Here is a 19,124-nt window from a genome sequence, read left to right on the forward strand (position 1 = left end):
TAAACAGATTTATAGACAAACGTCTGAATATATACAGTTATTACATTGAACATCCTAAAACTTAAACTCCATAGTAAAAACATAGTTAGACTCTCTACTGTACTGAACATGGACATAACATTACAGACCTATTCTAGGGTAAATGGTAGTGGCAAACTGTTAGATGAGTAAAAAGTTAGATTTTCTACTTTCAAAATTGCAAACATGATAAAATGTCGTAAAAAATGTATTTTTATAATTACTTCTAGTAAAATAAAACACTCTAACTATGTTTGCCACTTAAATGGAATACATGTAGAACAGATATTTTACAGAGGAAATTGGAATGCGAAAAAGTTTGGCTCAAGTTATAAATTAAAAAAATAAATAACTAGTCAATAGTCTTCCAACAAGGAATCATCATTCTAGCGATTCCAATAGACTGCATTGCTAATACGAAAGATTTGATTACTTCTATGTATTTTATCATCTAATATTTGGATCCTATTTTGAATCGATAAACGAAGAGAGAATACAGTGAAAACTTTATAAATAGAAAATACACTTAAATTCATTTTGGTATTAAGAATATCTATTCTAAATTTCTTAATCTAAATAAAGCCAAAGACACATTTTACAGTAATGATTAACATTTTAAATTCTTTAAATATTTGACAACATTTAACTAAAAAAGTGTAAAGTAGGAATGTTTACATGTCAATCTTAGAAACTTTAGTTCGTCTCTTGAGTTTTGGTGGATGTGACTGAAGTAGAAATATGTTATTAGAGACAGAGAAGAAACAATAAAGAATCAAAAGAGATCAAACTCACTTTGTCATTTTGCTTTGTTGCAACAATGTAATATTTTTGGCTCAGTTCCCAATATGTAGTGATAGACAATGAATATGTACTAGAGAAGAGAAGCTGTAGAGGAATCTACAATAACATCTTTTTTATTTAAAAAATTGAAAGTTTAGTTTTTGAAGAAAGGACGTATTTTAAGAGGATTAAGAGAGAATCTAAATTAAGGCTATAATACCTCAGCTATTGTTTGTAATAGTTACATGTTACATTATTAGTTTGAATCACTCATTCTATAAAAAAAAAATGATTATTTGAACCAAGAGCAATATAAAACGGCCAGCATCTAAAAACGGGCCTATTCACTATCCATGCCCTAAACCGATAACTTTTAATCTTACATTGACTTGAGATACAAAGAGAAACATTCACATCGTTACAGGCACACCCAATTTTGGTGTGCTACAAGAACTTTGATACAAAACTAATTGAAAGTTATCGTTAAGTACACTCTTAATTAACGGTTTAAAATTAACACAATAATTTTTAGTACCACATAAAATGTACAAACGGTGTAAAATGTATTAGGAAACAAATAGTCACAGTACTATGTTTTGGTTGTAAATAATTAGAGCTTAATATAATGTGTGGTGAAGAAATATATACTGTTTTAGACTTTTGCGACTTTTTTGAACAACAAACAAATTGGAACACGGATGGAAAACACACCTAAACGGATTTCTGCAAGATTTAAATGGGTGTATAAATCTTGCAAAAATTCGTCCAGTTCACCCAATGCTCGTCAAGCATGACGTCACGATAGAAGACGGCAATGACGCAATTTAGCCGTTTGTGATCAGCTGCTTGTTTTAATCTTTCATTGGAAAATAAATCAATAAGTACTTATACGTCATAGCCGTCTTCTATCGTAACGTCATGCTTGACGAGCATTACGGCCTGTTTTTTTTTAGTGTGGCCTTGGTTCACGTCAGTATATTCTTATCCTCTCGTATCTCAAAACACGCAAAATTGGCACCTCTCCGTAGGCTACCAATAAGAATGATCTCTTGTTATCCAAAGTCAATGCATCAAAGCAGGAACTAGATCTGATAATTGTCTGGACCTGTACTGCACACAATATTACACTGTTGCTTGTAGCCCCTCGTGTTTTTTGCCTATGTAGCCCATCACGTACATGTTGCTATGAAGCTTGTCCTTCACTAGTGATGTTACCATGAAGCCTGTCCTTCACTGGTTTTGCCTATGTAGCCTGTACCTCGCTCGGTTCAGGCCAAGCCTCGCCTACCACCACCGTTGCTGCGGCATGAGGGGATGCTGATAAGAAGGTAACACCAGAGGATCGTTGGGTTTCCCCTGGGATGTGCAAGGTTTACCATCCCTCACCAGAACTGGGACAGCCACTCTCCTAGGGGATGGTAGGGAGGAGCCGCCGTGAGGGTCGATGTGCATCCCCTTCTCTTGCTGTGCTCTTTTGGTCTTGTACCTAGAGAATATAGTGATGTTAGAACTTTGAATTCTCACATGTCATTCATTTACATGAATCCTTATCCTAGGACGTTATACTTTAGTCTGAAACAGTTTACACTAATTCCAGACTAGGTCGAGAGGGTCGATGCATTACCACATAGATATAAACCACTATTGTCGGGACCACGTAAGTTTGCAGTTGGTGGAAGCCAATCACAAGACAAGGCTAGTGCGACGTTGCCACATCGCCCGTTGACAACACTAATTAAAATATACTCAGCAATATTTTCAAATCAGCTGGTATTATTAGATTTGGCAACATCGCACGGTTCTCATTGGTTCATTCAAAACCATATGGTCAATGGGCTCCTCCCTAAACTGCAAACTTACGTGGTCCCGACAATAGTGATTGGTGGGTTTACCTAAGTCCCAATCGCGAATGCTAGACCCTCTAGCTTGATAACATAGATTCTAGCATTTAACCTATATACCTATACAACATTAATCAAACACTTTGGTTAAAAAACAAGTGCTCATTTTTAGTCATAATATGTGAACATTCTGGAACTGTATAAAATGTCAACACACAGATATACTATAAAAAAATATAAAATAATCCCTTTAATAAATTACAAGTATTTTTTTTTTTTATTTGAAACGTGCTATTTTTTAACTACTTCAAAATTGCTGTTATTGGTAACTATATCCTTCGATACACAACCATACCAAGACCGACGATTAAAGGCATATTTTAAAACAAGACAATTTATAGGAGAATATAAACTTGATTCAAAGCTATCAATCTTAAATATTCAATTACCTGTGGTTCTGGAACCAGATCTTGACTTGTGTAGGTGTGAGATGTATGATGGAGGCTAGGTGTTCTCTCTCCGGCGCCGACAGGTAGCGTTGCTGTCGAAACCTCCTCTCCAGCTCGTATGTTTGTGCCTGAAAACATTACTCATCATAAACAAAATGTTCTAAAGCGTTTAAAATATAAAATTATCAATCAAATTATGTGTCAACCTTGAGCTTTACATTTTGAGTGCATAAATATGCTCTAGGTCTGTTAGATCTTCCTATATTATTTAGGATGTTTTGTGGTTTGATTTTGGAATAGTAGAGAAAACAATCAATGGTTAACTTATCGTTCTTAAAACAGACGAGACTCTTCGTATTCTAAAGCAGAGTTTGGTATTCAGCGTTGTTATGCCATGAAAATAGTTATATTGCATCTTATTCCTATATAACACAAACAATATTGATAAATTACACCATAAGCGTGTACACAAAGAAAAGGTGGTTGTTTTGCTTTATTTAAACAGAGATAACAAGACAAGCACTCAAGCATGTCATATGTCATTCTGATGGACGGTCTGTCTGATATAACTAGTGTGTATCAGTGAAAAGCAAAGATATCTAGGATATGTAGTATCAGAAATAACGATTCGTCAACTCTGCCAATTGATACAGGGAAATTGCAGTAAAACTATTTGCACGTAAGGCTTGAGTCTATTGTTAATATCAAACATCAAGATAAAAATTCTCAATCAAGAATTTGAGTTTTCGTCATACTTAACTAATAATGGCTGCTTAATACATGTGTTACAGGAAAAAAGTATGCTCAAGGATAGTTAAAAGTAATTATCAGTGTAAAAAGCAAGGACATTAGACGTCAATTTACTGATTTTAGCCGTTTTGAAAATTCGTCTGCTGATTTCGAGGAAGAAAACAGTCTTGATAAAAAATACTATCGTATCATTAGAACATGTTCTGTGTGAATAGTATATTAGTGTATATATGTGAAAGGGGATCCGTGCGTAAGTTGTGCATTTCTATAGGGTTCGATAAAAAAAACTAAAAAATTACAAAAACGAATAATGCAAGTACCCATATAATTTGTAAAACATTATATTTGTTTGAGAGAGTTATTAGGTGAATAATAGTATATTTTATCAATAGGGTCACAATTTCTGTATGTTATCCTCTCTGCTTTGAAAATTCTAGTCATTTTACGTGCTTGCGATTTGTTAATGATTGTCTTACTCTTCCTAAAATAAGAATTTCATAAATCTAGTGCGCAGCCAAGGAGTAGAACAGTGGTTTTCAAAAGTTTACCTTGCTGAAGAGCACTCGCCGCTTCCTCTTCTTGTGCCCCTGGCCGGGTGGCTGACTGTGGTCACCTCTGGAGTGATCGCTCTCGTGGCCATCGTCACCCTCGTCCTCCAACTCCTGGGGGTCATGGACCAGCGAGGTGCTGCCGGAGTCCGTGCCTTCCGTGGCTGAGGCGGAGGTGCTGTCGGGGGACGCTTGTTGCTGAGGTCCGCTTAATCCTGAAAACGAGATGAGGTTTTAAAATTATTAAAGGTCTGCTTTGGAGAAAGTAAGTGAAACTGTTGAGTTTTAGAGTGAGTGAGTTTTGGGATTTGGTTACACGGTAGTGTGAACTTTTACTTTAGGAAACCTTTGCCAGCACACAATATACTTCATAGTCTTTTTTAGAAGATTGTATGAACATTTGTACCTGATTGCACTTGCATCTTTGAATTAAAAAGGGTGTATGATGATAAATAATTATACTATAAACGATTAAAAGCACGGAAGGATGTTTATCACCTTCATTTAATATTTAATGTAAATATATGTTGACGAACTTAAGTAAATAAATGAAAATAGTATGAAGACTGCAATAGTATCAGCATTGACAATTAATTGCTATTGTAAAACGTGAGGCCTGTTTTATGTGTTTCTTGTCAAGTAAAATTGGAGTGCGCTGTAGCCAAATGTCTGTCTATAACTGATTTAATAAGTTTAACATTCTTGCCTTTCCTCTTTAGCTATAATATCAAGAGAAGAAGAATAGTTTCTAAATAAATGGATTTGTCATACTATTGCTATGAAGCCTATTTTGATTCGTACTTTTTGTCCGGTGAAGTTGGAGGGCGATGATGTGTACTAAATTATTTTCTCCTATTTTAGAGTAAGTTTTACGGTATGTACTTTACTCTCAGGTTTTAACACCAGACTAAAAGAAACCGTGATAAATAGTTTTAAATATATCATTTTGTTTGGTCAAATATTTTTCAAGCTGTTTTAACCAATGTCCTGAACACTGGACACAATCATGAAACTGTCTTCAGTTTCTACAAGAACTCATACGCAGCAGTATCACCCTTAACTACCTCCAAATTGTGAACTCTAATTACATTTCCCACAACCGACAACTCCCCCTCAGTAATTGTCCCTGACAATTGTCACGACCGACATTTTGCCCCATGTAATCCACCATGAGAGGTACACAATACCCCCACCATTGGGGCTGCTGCCGGCTGCTGATCTACCATTGTGCATCTGCACACCTCATTGTTGCCCTGTAATCTATATAGACATCTGCCGCATCAATCTAGTTCGCCATCTCCTTATTTTCTTCTAATCTGGTATCCATTCGGTACAATGAGACGCTCCCGACAAAGGTGGCGACCCGGACGTAATCGTCTGTCGATGAAATCGTGTTTTACACAGTGGCTAGCCGGGGGAGGGATCTTTGTCGGGTTCAAATTTAGCTTTTACCATGGATGGAATAACACATGTTAGGATGTAGTGTCTAAGCTAGTCAAGGTGGAAAGTCCAACGCGCTAGGTAAAGCCATACAAACCCCGAAGATTTTATTGAATGCTAGGGAATGAACCCGTACGTACAGAAAATAAACCCGAACCTCTAACCTACCTTTTATGATGAACATTTCAGATTAAATCATGAAAGTATCCCAAAGCTGTAGATATTTTTCATGTGAAAATTAACGTACTATAGCCCTCGCCACCGTACTATAGAATAGATTATCAGACGCAGTATGTCATTTCAATAATTACTGTTTTTACTTTAATAAACCAGCTTTTGAACCAAACAAACCTTAAAGGTAAATTTCTTGAAATTTGCAGCATCCGATAAACAATAAATTATCAAGAAGAAAAAGCTAAATATTCACCCTAACATAGCCTTACTTTCTATTTAAATCGAAGTAGGATGAATTAATTGAGAACAGAACAAATTCGATGGATGAAGTAAGTACTGTAAAAGAAATATTTGGATAAAAATTTTGGAGCCTAAGAAAATAATTATAAAGTGACGAAGGAACGAAAATAACCCATACGTACTGATAAATGTTATCTTCTTGAATATATTTTTTTCTAGTAAACAAAAAAATAATATTAAGTTTTTTTTAGTAAACATTTGCACAAGAATGCTTGATGAATATGTGGAAAAAAACAAAACGTTTTCCAGTTTCGTCCCTTTATTTGCAACAATAGTGAAGTGATTTACACAGTTTAAATGCATGTGCGTGCTAACACTATCTGATTACAAATGAATACACTTAACTGCACTCAAATCATTAGAACACTTTAGCACCCAGTCGTGACTAGGTAGGCACTCAGTTGAAGCCGTAGCGTGTCTTCTAAGGATCGATATCACATCAGAGACCGCCGATATGGAGAACTGTAATTGTGGGGGAATTATACACCCATTCTTATCCAGTTTTCATCGCTGGGATAGAAAGTTTTCGTAAGTTATATTGGGTTGGATTTACTTCAACGCTGAAACACCAGTCTGTAGTAAGGCGAAGAGTATTAAAGAAGGGATGTTTATTAATAAATCAGATGATAGCCTTCATTTCGACTTGGTTCAGGTAATTAAACCAGAATCATTCATACAACTAGGACTTGGTTTCGAATAAACCTAAAGCAACCTTATGTTAGGGTCCAATGTACGACCTTCTAATCATTAGTCGAGAACGTATTCCACAAAATATTTAATTGTTTTCTTCTTTTACTTTTAGCCTCAGCTTTCCGTCATCATAGAATACTTACTTATCTGTGAGGTAATCTAAAGGCAGCGAAGTATCCATATGGTGTACCGTAAGTCATGGCAAACCAATGGTGACCAATGGAAGGATGGTGCAGTCCGGTCGAACCACTGTGTTGCCGTGTTCGGTTATTTCTTCATTTCACAATTAACTGAGCAAGTAAAATGTAACGTTGCAGTATTGTTGAAACGTATTTAATTATCTATCATTTCACATAGGGTTTTGCTAGAATCACAGAGACTGATTAAAATTGAGCCAAAACTAAACGAACAAAACTCGACAACCCCTTTTGAATATTGGAGTCTAACGATGAAATCCCAAACACAAAAACCGTAACAAGTACCACAACTCATGCGAACATCTGGTTTCATTTTGAAGTGTCGATTTACATATGAGTAATAAATGAATTTGTCTTTGTGCGAGTAGGGTGTCGACCGGCTGCTACTCGTGTGAAAGGGTAAGTGCTCAGGGCCGCCATTTTGGGACCCGCCCGATTTTAATAAAGCCCTTGGGCTCATTAATGCCTTGATCAATTCAGTTTATGAGAGACTGATGAAAGAGTTAGCTTGAGTTACCACCGCCCCTTGCCATCGATTGAGTTGGATTTCATGCCTCGTTTGGGTCAACATCACGAGAAACGTCACTCGGTCATTTAAATCACGTGATCGCAGAATAATGGGTCGTTTAATTTAAAGGAGTTTCTTGAAGAGTGGGTTGAACTTTGGTATAAGCATTTGATTTGTATAGATAAGTTATCTCAATAGTCAGCTTTTCATATAGGACATAGACTTTTTGGAGAAGTTTTCTATTTTCTCTTTTAATATTTTAATACTTTTAACTGAAATGGTGACCATACGAAGGTATTTTAAGCCAAGTGTGGATTGAGATGAGTTTCGGATGAATGGTGCGATCTTGTAGTCTTGTTTTTGAGGTTCTTGTTACTGTCAAGGCCGACGTGTCCCTTTAGTCGCACTGTGATGGTTGATAGTAATAAAGTTGTTTTAGTGAAACTAAACGCCTTTTCACATTGGCATGTTTGAACAATTTTTATACTGCATTGAATACTGTATTGAACACTATCGCTGCTCGGTGGGATAGACCTTTTTTAATTTTACAAGGAGATGGTTATATAGTTCACGATTGTGTACATGCATTCAAAGCTAATATTTAGCTACAGTATTCTAATATTTTGTCCATACGCTTTTCAATGACGAAGATCGAAATAGCTTAAAATATTCGTATTCTGTATATTAAAGTTCACTTTTTTTAGAAGCTAACTTTGCTAGAAGATGCATTGTTTCATTTGACATTTTAGACTTATTTAAAACTGAATACATGGGTTTTTATACTTTACTACAATTATAATCAACGAATCCTTCAATTCACTAAGGAAGAGCTCAACAAAATTTTATGTTACCTTATTGATCACGATTTCAAGAAACAAAATCAAGAAAAAATTATATCCACCCTAAATATAATTCTCGAAAACCCCATTTCAAATGTCGATTCAATGAATCTGGCTATTTAACTTTCATAAATGAATAAGAGGTAAAAAGTAAGAAAGATCTTCCTACAAAATAACATTCAATTAAAAATTTTACAACTCATAATAGGAAAATTAATTACATTATTCCACAGTAAAACTCATAAATAATATCTTTGTAAAAGCATTTCCCTCCAAAAAACGTCAATCATTCTTCCCGCCATTCTCACCGCTCTTCCCGCGCAAACAGTTGAAATTCATTTATCAAGCTTGAGCAAACGTTGGCCCAGTTACGATCGTACATCAATCGTGTAAACACCGGGAGTGTGTGGGATGCAGGGTGCTGTAGCTAGGGGAGGTACTCACCCCTGAGTTCCGTCAGCGACGTGGGCCAGTGGGGCGGGATGGACTCTGGGAGCTGGGGGTTGGAGAACAACAGACCGTGGGGTGTGAGAGTCGTCAACTCGGGCCCTGCAACATTAACAATACGACTGTAGTTGTAGTAGTGAAGAGTATCTCTGTATTTTTGTCTTGAAAAGTTGTCTTTGGGGCGTGTTTCTGGCCTACTATAGACCGTTCACAAAATTTAGGCTGTTTAGGGGAAGAAATCTACTCCCTCCACTTGATCCTCATTTTAAAACAGTAGTTAAAAAGCTGAGGTTTATCAAAACATCAATTAGCTGTAACTTACATTACGCAAAAATATGGTAGGGGAATTTCCCTTTAAACCATCTAAATTTTGTGAATGGAATAATAGTGGTTAGCATCTTAGTCTGAATGAGAGATGAAAGGGTTTCTCTTAAAAGTGGTTGAGACAGTACAAAATTGCATGTGGTAGACAGATAAACGAAATAAGTGTAGGCCTAAAACAATAACTAATTTGTTTGTCATATACTAAGAAAAATTACAAAACCCGTGTTTATAAGGTGTTTACTACGTCTTTATAAGTTCAAGATTTGTAGATATATACTTACTTTTTAGGTATAAAGTAATATCCGTTTAAACAAGATTAGAACGTAAAAATCACTCACTTTAATGTTTTGTATATTGTACGACGGCCCTGAAGGGACATTCTGTTTCTTTTTGTCTTTCATTCTACTTCGACTTTTTTCTCGAAGTACTTCGTCTTTTTTCTCGAAGTACTTCGACATTTCTAGTCTAGTCTAACCTCAACTCAACTTCAATACAAATACGTTCATTGGTTCATTCCACTGAGCTAGTTCATTCTGTTCAGCGAACACATAACAAAATATTATTATTATTATTATTATGTGCTCGCTGATTCTGTTCTGTTCTAATGTTCTGTTTCTGTCAAACTTCAGACTTCTTTCTCTGTCTCTGACTATGACCTCTGTCACTGTCGGCCAGCCATTTTTACCATCTTATAGCGACAGCGGAAGCGGGAAGAGAAATAATACATTAAATAAAGAAATTACTAATACAGCTAATTACTAATACGCTTTGCCGAGCTTGTACTTTTCCTTGTACCACTGTGTATGCATCTGTAAGTCAATTGATAATATTTCAAATTATAACTTATGTGTTTTTCTTTTGACACCTTTCTTTCTGGCTATATCGATTGTTCTTGAACGTTTCAAGGCTTCTTAGGCCTATAACTTAGAAGTACAGTAACTGAAACTGAACGTTCTGAAAGTTCCCGTTGCATTATTTTGTAATACTGGAACTGTAACAGAAAACTGGAACGGGAACGGGCTGTGGAGCATTTTGACAGTGATTTTGACGTGCGAATAGTCACTTCGTTATAACAAACTATAATAAGCATATTCGAGAATAAAGTCGAAGTACTTCGAGAAAAAAGTCGAAGTACTTCGAGATAAAAGTCGAAGTAGAATGAAAGACTACTCTTCAAGATCATCAATGGTCAGGTGGACAGTCCTGAATTTCTTGAACTGATTAACTTTCATGTCCCAGTCTCCACCCGGAGATCTCGACCCTTCTCCAAGCATCACCAGCCAACTGCCTACGCTTACCATAGCACAGTTCCCCGTTTACTTCGTCTGGGAAATGCAGCTCAACTTGAGTTCTTCGGGCCTTCCTTGCCACTCTTTAGGAGAGTAGTGTTTAAGTGGGCTGCTGACCAGATCCAGCTTTAGTCTTTGTGCTTTTGGTGGTGCCTCTAGAGGGCTACACTTCAAGTGCCACATGTGCAGTGAAGTGAGTGTGTTTTTGGTGGTGCCTCTAAAGGGCCACACAATCAGTGAGAGGAAGTGCCAACTGCCAAGCAATATTATTCTGTCAATTCAAGTTTTTCTTTTTGTCTGAGATTTATCACTGTATCGTTTTCATTCTTAATATTTTAATCCCTGTTACTTTTTTAAAAATCTTTATCAATTGTTGTTACTCCTTGTTGTTGTTTTCTATAGTTTTTAATGATATATTCCTTTCAATCATTTGTGTTATTTCTATTGTTGATTGATTATCTTCTCGAATATTAATATCTTGTAATATAATAATTTGTAATATAACGGGATTGTTACTTATTTATATTGTTATGTATTTTATTGTTATTTATTTATATTGTTATTTATTTTTATTGTTATTTATTGTTGATTTTTCTATCGATTGTCTTATTGTTTTTTTGTTTATGCTGGAAACTGTTTTTCGCTCATTTTCAAATGGCTCTGTCGTTGTTGGTATGTATGTATAATGCACAATGTATAATGTAATCTTGTTAAACCCACTTGTAAAATGGTGTTTGCCGTTTAATAAAAATGATGATGAAATGATGATGATGATGAAGACAAAAAGAAACAGAATGTCCCTTCAGGGCCGTCGTAATATTTAATAACGTTTCGTGTTTTGTGTTTAACGTTGCTTCAGCAGAGATCCTAACCTGTCTGAAGATAAATATTGGATGCTAAAACGGTCGTAACCGCAAATGTTGAGCTGTTAACGAGGGTAAATCCCATTTTTGTTATATTTCAGCTCTGGGGCTAACGCATGGATCTTAATAGCACTGTGTTACAGTTCCTTACCTGAGGTCTGGGGTGGAAGTGGCTCTTGGCCAGGGGTGACTTTGCCATCGTTGAGGTCGAGGATGTCGCAGATGTGGAAGCCAGAAGGTCGTGCTTGAGGAGCCATTTTCATGTCCAGCAACCTGCATCAGAAATGACTTGTCAATGAGTGTTTTATAAAACGTACATAATATATAAATAAAAAGTGCCCTCTGTATCACGCTGAGATTATTCAATTCTCTGTCGATTTAGTATTTTCAATAAGCTGGATTTTACAAGTTAAATATGAATATCCTACAATTAATTAATAGTCTACACTTCTTTATTCTGTAATAGTACACATATTACGTCACTAGTCCCGAAAATAAGTGTTTACCGGACAAGTGTGGTCGTTCCCATACAATTGTGGCATTTACCATACGAGTACGGTGAACACATTTTGGACGAGTGACGTACGATATTTTACGCCTTACTACTCTAAGATAACTTATCAATAAAAATCTGTACAAATCCTTCTCCCCACCTACTAAAAGGACTAACAATTACTACTCATAATTTTTTAGTTTGTAACCACTCATTGCCAAATATAATGAGGTGGTTGGTGTCCGGTGACAGTACAGTCACAACGTAATGAAACCCCCATTTGATAAAGCTGGCGGTAAACAGCTTCTTTCTGGACTAAATCGTTGCGTGGGAAGTTCGTTAAAAAAGTGTAGTGTAGCGTTAAAAAAACTAGAGTAGTCTTTACTGATTTATGAAATGCTCAAACAACCAGACAACCATTATTTTAAATTCGTTACAAGTTTGTGAAAAGGATCTACAAACTATTATCCTTGATGGAAGCTTATAACTTTGGAAAACACAGTAATCATAAAAAATTGCAAAGAGCTGGACTTTGGAGACAGAAGTGTTTGAACCTATTCCTCGTGTTGGAAGCACATGACTTCAGAAACTGCAGTAGTCCTTATATATTTGTAAATTTCCGGAGACTGAGGATTTTAACATTTGTTTCCTTAGGTTAGCAAATACTCAGAGAAATTGCAGTAGTCCTCATGCAAATTTTAAATAGCTGAAAGCTATTACTTTCAACCTGAATACTTTAATATTTTTTGCCCATCCCTCCTGATTTAAATAATATGACTTCCTAGCAGTGCCACCGTCCCCAAAGGTCCTATTTTTTTCACCGTCGTTTGTTCTTGGGTAATCGAGTAATTTAAACTTATTTCACTTAGTCGTAATATACGAACAGTTCCCACATAATATCGCGAATTGTTATAGTGCATGAGTGAGTGAGAGAGAAGACGAGTGTTTGTGTGTAAGTGAGATGGTGTGAGGCTACATACAAGGGCGTGACGTATGTCTCACGCGACCATTACACAAATACTCACAACCCTAATGTGAGCACCGCCCGCCACACACGACTAATGCACAGATATCGTATGGCTTTTGCTGACAGTTCTCTAATACACAGGTCGTCCTGACTTGATTTACCTATCCTTATTTGTTTCGTACATACAATACATTATTTTATCATTATCATATCACCTATTGCAGAGCACGAGTAAAGCTAATAATTATAATTATGTTAAAAGGAACACATTACGTTACTTAATAATAATTACACCCTTGTACCCAGTGTATCATTTTCCATTGTGTGCACCAAACTGGCTGGAATTAAAAGTATTTTCAGCCTAGCTTGGTTTTATCAGTAGCTTTTCAGAACTTCATTGTACGTTGCAAAACACGAGTAAAGCGTATATACAGTTATGTATACAATTAATTAATTTTGCAAGTGTTAATTAAGTTAAATTAGACACTCCATCCCCAATGTCAAAGTTGTAGCCAGTTGTTGAAATGGACGTATAGTTTAAGTGCCAACCACAGATAGCACTGATGTAAATTTCTGATTTCTGTCGAATATTCAGACTTTTTAGCTTTGTATATAACGGAACACATTGCCAAACATTAATTGCACCACTATCATCCCCCAGAGGGTGAGTAGCGGGAGGTGTCAAAGTGTTTTTTGCCCCAGCTAGTTTACAATTTACAGCCACTTGTCCGAGAGTTACAATGGTGCAGACGTGCGAGGGACGTGGGCCCGAGGATTACTCAGGTGTTTCAAGTAGCGACTTTTGGGAACCAATTTACTTTCTAATAGGATTTATGGACAGGTTACCTCCACTAGAACCTGCGACGTAAACGAGGAGGCTGTGGAACGGCACGTCCCTGGCGATACAAAGGGATGAACAGTGGAGTTTGGAGAACTTGGTGGGAACTAGGATAACGACCGTGGAGTACCTTGTAAAAGATCTATTCTTGAAGTGAATGAGGGCAGGTTTTTCGCAAGAGCTATCCATATTACATTCTTTTCGTGTTCAAGTCACAGGGTTGAAGATTAGATTTTGGAGAACTAGGGTGACCGGTGGAGTAGGTTGTAAAAGATTCATCTTTGAAGTTTGTGAATGAGGGCAATTTGTTTGAAAGAGCTGATGACTTTTTCGTTTACAGGTCAGAGGGTGGAAAGGTTGAGTTTAGAGAACTAGGTGGGAACTAGGATAATGACCGTGGAGTTCATTGTTAAGATTCATTCTTGAAGTTTGTGAAGGAAGGCAGGTTGTTTGAAAGAGCTGATGATATTTTTTTCGTTTTCAGGTCTGGGGGTGGAAAAGTTAATTTTGGAGAACTAGGTTGGAATTAGGATAACGAACGTGGAGTAGATTGTAAAACATTCATTTTTGGAGGGCAGTTTGTAAGATCTGACTGTCCATTTTACATTTATTCGTTTTTATGTCAGATGTTTGAATAGTTATTAGATAACTGGGATAACGAACGGTGGAGTAGATTGTAAAATGATTCATTCTTAAATGTTTTGAATTAGGTTGATTAATTTTATAAGATCGGAAGATCAATTTACATTTATATTTATTTTCACAATGTGAACTATTTAGGATATATTATATGTTATTGAAGATTAATTAAGGAAGTTTTTGAATGAGAGTAATTTGTTTGAAAGATCTGGTGATCCCTTTTACATGTTTCCGTTTTGAAGGAGGGCTATATGGGGACTGGCATAACGACCAGTAGGTTTTATAGATTCATTCTGTAAGTGTCTGAATGAGAATAATTTATTTGTAAGATTAGGCAATTTTTTCGTTTTGAAAGGGATGGCCTGAAATTTAAATCTTTTTGGAATATACTGTTTAAGTCTATAAAATTTTGTCATATTTATGTATTGGTTTGACCGTTGGTATGAATAAATAAATAAATAAATTAAGCGTAATTTATATTTCAATCAATTTATATGGATGATTTGATTGCTAAACTTAAGTTTGTGCTGTTTGCTAATTAATGTGTTTAACCTTTTTTTTTTATTTATTTATTTTTACTCACTGTGTTAAGTTTTCAGTAACGGGGGACCGATCCATGGTATAGTTTATGTCGATTGTAAAAGCAATAAAGTATAAAAGAAACTCACGTTTTTTACAACAAATTTTGGCTTTCATTTTTTAAGTTCCTGTGAATCTTTTGGCCATTTAATATTGGTGTCAATAATGTGTTATTTTATTTACCCTACTATTGTAGTTTGTGTGTTCATACATTTGTATTTTTGTTGTATAATTCGTAGTTGTTTTTGTCTTTTATATTTAAATAGCAACTTTATCCAAAATACTAAATAGTGTTGATGTACATTGACTAATAATGGAAGTGTATGGCGCTATGGAACACATGTTAAAACGTTTTTGCATAACACTGTGCGTAGTAAATATACGTACTACTTTATCTACGATGAACGCAGAATGGCTCAATATCAGAATTCGATATTTAGGAGAGAGGTTAGTGTTTGAAAAATATTATCAGCCCACTGACTTTAAAAACTACTACATTTACATACTTTATTAAAATTTACAGCAGTAAACAGAATAAAAGATCAGATTCCCAATGAAGGTACTTTCACACTTAAGCTTAAAATTGTCTTTAGGGGTTATAACAAAATATATAGGCTAACAGTAGCCAGCAAACATGTTTTAGAATATCGATTTAAAGGAGGAAAAATCAACTGAATTTTTTTATTTGTTCAGGTGGTATACTCAGTTACAACTTAAGCCACAAGAAAACTAAATCGTCATTATTAGAATGAAATTACATTTATATGTTTAATGACTATTACAGTTTGGCCCGGTTTTATTTCAATCAAAACGCGGTAGTCCTACTATTAAAAGGAATACGGATAAAATACCAGATTTGTAAGTTATACAATAATTATTACATCTTGATAAATAAATAAACGTCAAGCATTGTAGTAACGGAGACTACAACGCGCGTGGCTTAGGTAGAGAAAGAGTTGTATACATGTATTAGGGAATCCGACTTGTTTTGAATACATTACAGAAAATTACCAAGTTCAAAAAATATTTTCACATAACAGTATACTGCATTTGAATTTAAATTAACGCAGTATTACTGTAAATCCATATTTTATGTATAACTACATTCACAGCTTAAAATTGTGTTTTTTATCTATCCATGAATGGTACTTTAGTTGAAATTATAATTGTTAAACCAATTTTTTGCGATATGAATAAATATGTTGAATATAAATAACAATCTATATTTTATATCTACTTTAAGAATAAAAGGTGGTGGTATTGTTGTATTCAATTGTGTTTAAGTAGCCTTTTGAAAGAGTGTAAGTATCTTTAGACGTTAAACGTATTTTTTACAAAAACCTTCCACTTTTAAAAGTTTATATTAGTCTAAATAATAATTCTGTATTTCGTATAATCGTTTTATTGTTTTCGTTCGATTATAATATTTTATACGATGGCCACCAATCGGTTTTTAATCCCAACCTATTTAACATAAAGTATATCATAACATGTCTAATTCTTATAAACTTCTTTGTATATTATTCTTATATTAAATTTGCTGTAAATTATTTTACTGTAAATACTAGATTCCATACATTAATACCTAAAACATAAAATCGTTTTAAATTTAATCTCTGTACTCCTATGTGCGAGTCTGTAAGACAGTTTACACATAATTAATTAAAACGATTACAGATTATCTGGATTTTATCAAACAAAAATTATACTATTGAAAAAATAAGGCTTTCTGCTTTAGGTCAAGTATGTTACATTTTGTTTCACCTAGTATATAAGACTCAATAATTGTATTTACGTTTACTATTGAAATTCAGCCTCAGTCTCGACGAGAAAAGGTCTCACATCCAAATTATTTCATTATAACAATGAAACAAGCTTGTTTGGTAATTTACATGTTAGAATTTAATGTATACTGCAATAATCGATGGTTTATTGCACTAAGTTCGTATTCCTTGAACGCATTTAAATGTTTAAAACGAATAATTAACGGTAAAATCAACACTGTCCACATAGATCATCCCCAATGTGTGATTGGTTTAAAAATGAATTAAAAAAACATTATCTAATATATGCACGATAAATTGCGCCCTTTTGATTAAATCGTGTTTGGACCTTTTATTACTTAATACCTTTCGGGTTGGATCTTGGATAATACGTTTTTATTTATTTATTTTATTTCCCAACGGCATAGCCACTTTACAATGAAAAACATTTACAACTTGAAATTACAGGAAACAAAATAGTAAAAGTTGTACAAATAGTGAACAATAACCACAGTAGTAACAATATCAATAGTAACAAAAATATTAACAATACAAATATTCACAATTTGTAAATTTTTTTAACAATTTTTCACTTGTCTCTCGAACTAACATTGGAAAAATTTAGCCCATTCATAAATTCAGTTAGTGCAAAGCAAATATACAATGATATAGGTAAATAAACACCCAATGAAGGCAATGTATTGACATATAAAAAGGTTTATGTAGTAAAATAGGGTTTTTTTGTTTGAATCACGCATGATACTTTATTCCCTCTCTTCTTGAAGAAACCTTTAGCCAAATATTTAGCCCATTTATATTCTAGTTACTAGAATGGAAATAAACATCATATAGAAATACATACCCAGGGAAGGCAGACCGTATTGCGGCAGGGTTACACCATGCGGCTGGTAGAAACGAACACCAAGGGGGTAACAACGTGGGGCACCACAGCAACGGCGTGTGGGGAACACGGGGGGCACGGGCCTTCGTGGAGTCCGTCATGATCACTAACACTTGGGAATGTCACTAACACTATCACTTCATGGTCGTTCAAACTCAGTACCACATAAAAAAGAGTCCACAGCGTCCTAAAATTCAGCACAACCACTTTTCACCTATTCCAACCGTTGAAACTTCCCGCTCAAACCACGGAAAACACAGTCGCCTTCACAGGTCCGAAGTTCTTGAATTTAGTTAAAATTCAACACTGCCACAAACTATTTTACTTTCAACCCCGTGTACTTCGAACTTTCTCAAACTTCTAACCGGTTCCAAAATGCAAATTGTAATTGAAACGTCCCAGAGGAGTGTTTGTCGGCCACTCGGCTCCACTTGAGCACTAGCACCCTCCACACTTGAATTTGGAAAACTCGAAACCTTCTCCTGTTACCACTTGTGGCCGCCAATGGGCGAGGGAGGGGCTAGCGGGCGGCCAATGGGAACGCGACGGCGGCGTCACGCCATTGGCTCCCTGTGGGGTGCTAGGATTGGCTGGAGTCACACGTGCACCCTTATTGTTCGCGGGGTATTGTGGCGTTCGATTATGTGCTGTGTGGTTCTAAGTGAGCGGTGATATTTCAGTTGGACGGGCCACAAATTATCGGTCATGTGATAACGATTGTTTTATCGTCTCGTGGAGTACTTCCCCGGCGTTTAGGCTGTTGCAAACAAAAGTTGAAAGCTGCAAACAAACTTTTTCGCGACGGGTTTGAATTCTTCTTGTAAAATTCTAAATTAATCGGTATGGAAACATATTTTTCTCGTAGGACAGCTTTTTTACGTGTAGTTGATGTGGTGGAATTCTAAATTAATGGGTATGTGAAATAACTCATTTTGCAAGAACGGTTTTAATCCGAATCGTACATGTGGTTGAATTATCGTAATCGTGTGTACTGTAAGTGAAAAATTATGTTTTTTTTTTTAATGGTCTTGAAATTGTGGTGGAACTTTTGGTAATATTGATATGTACAGTATAATCGGATTATAGAAATTTGTGCATTTACTTGTTAATCATGTCCAATTTTTAAGCTTAATTAAATAATGTGATTTTGACTTTTCATTACTTTATTCCTGAATACATTTACGTATTTGCAGATTCTAATCTGAGCATATAGTTTGATAAAATGGGGATGTATTTATAAAGTGTAAAGAAATCTTCATTCTAAAACCTTTTGAGTGTTGTCCATAATCATGGAAAATAACATGTAAGTAGGCCTAACTTAAGCAAACGATGTTCATTTGATTGTTGTAACATTTTTAGTAGCTATTTTTTAATTTCAGAATAAAGGACAAACCACTTATGCAGTGGTTAAGCAATTAGTCATCCAGAAATGAAAATTAAACTTTGCTAGTAAAAGCCACCAGTTTACCAATTTAGTCAAATCCCTT

The 19,124-nt window shown here is 35.3% G+C and overlaps 1 protein-coding gene across 3 annotated transcripts in view; it reads right to left on the reverse strand.

Annotated features, from left to right (window-relative positions):
• Positions 1 to 1,789: 1,789 nt before the first annotated feature.
• Positions 1,790 to 19,124, reverse strand: part of LOC128986284 (homeobox protein vnd-like) — a 40,407-nt gene continuing 23,072 nt past the window's right edge. Inside the window, exons 1-6 of one of the 3 annotated variants that reach the window (XM_054406561.1) lie at positions 17,599 to 18,429; positions 11,609 to 11,730; positions 8,979 to 9,083; positions 4,387 to 4,601; positions 3,089 to 3,216; positions 1,790 to 2,284 (exon numbers count right to left, since the gene is read on the reverse strand). In XM_054406561.1, the coding sequence (XP_054262536.1) occupies positions 2,083 to 2,284; positions 3,089 to 3,216; positions 4,387 to 4,601; positions 8,979 to 9,083; positions 11,609 to 11,730; positions 17,599 to 17,738 (912 nt within the window). In that variant the 5' untranslated portion in view covers positions 17,739 to 18,429 and the 3' untranslated portion in view covers positions 1,790 to 2,082. Of the gene's footprint in view, positions 2,285 to 3,088; positions 3,217 to 4,386; positions 4,602 to 8,978; positions 9,084 to 11,608; positions 11,731 to 17,598; positions 18,430 to 19,124 lie in introns of those variants that run through there. The other 2 variants (XM_054406563.1, XM_054406562.1) reach the window with 2 other exon arrangements.

The sequence above is a fragment of the Macrosteles quadrilineatus genome, unplaced genomic scaffold (assembly GCF_028750875.1).
Source record: "Macrosteles quadrilineatus isolate MER2022 unplaced genomic scaffold, UCM_ALF_1.0 Scaffold_2__2_contigs__length_208266976, whole genome shotgun sequence".
NCBI classification, from domain to species: Eukaryota; Metazoa; Arthropoda; class Insecta; order Hemiptera; family Cicadellidae; genus Macrosteles; species Macrosteles quadrilineatus.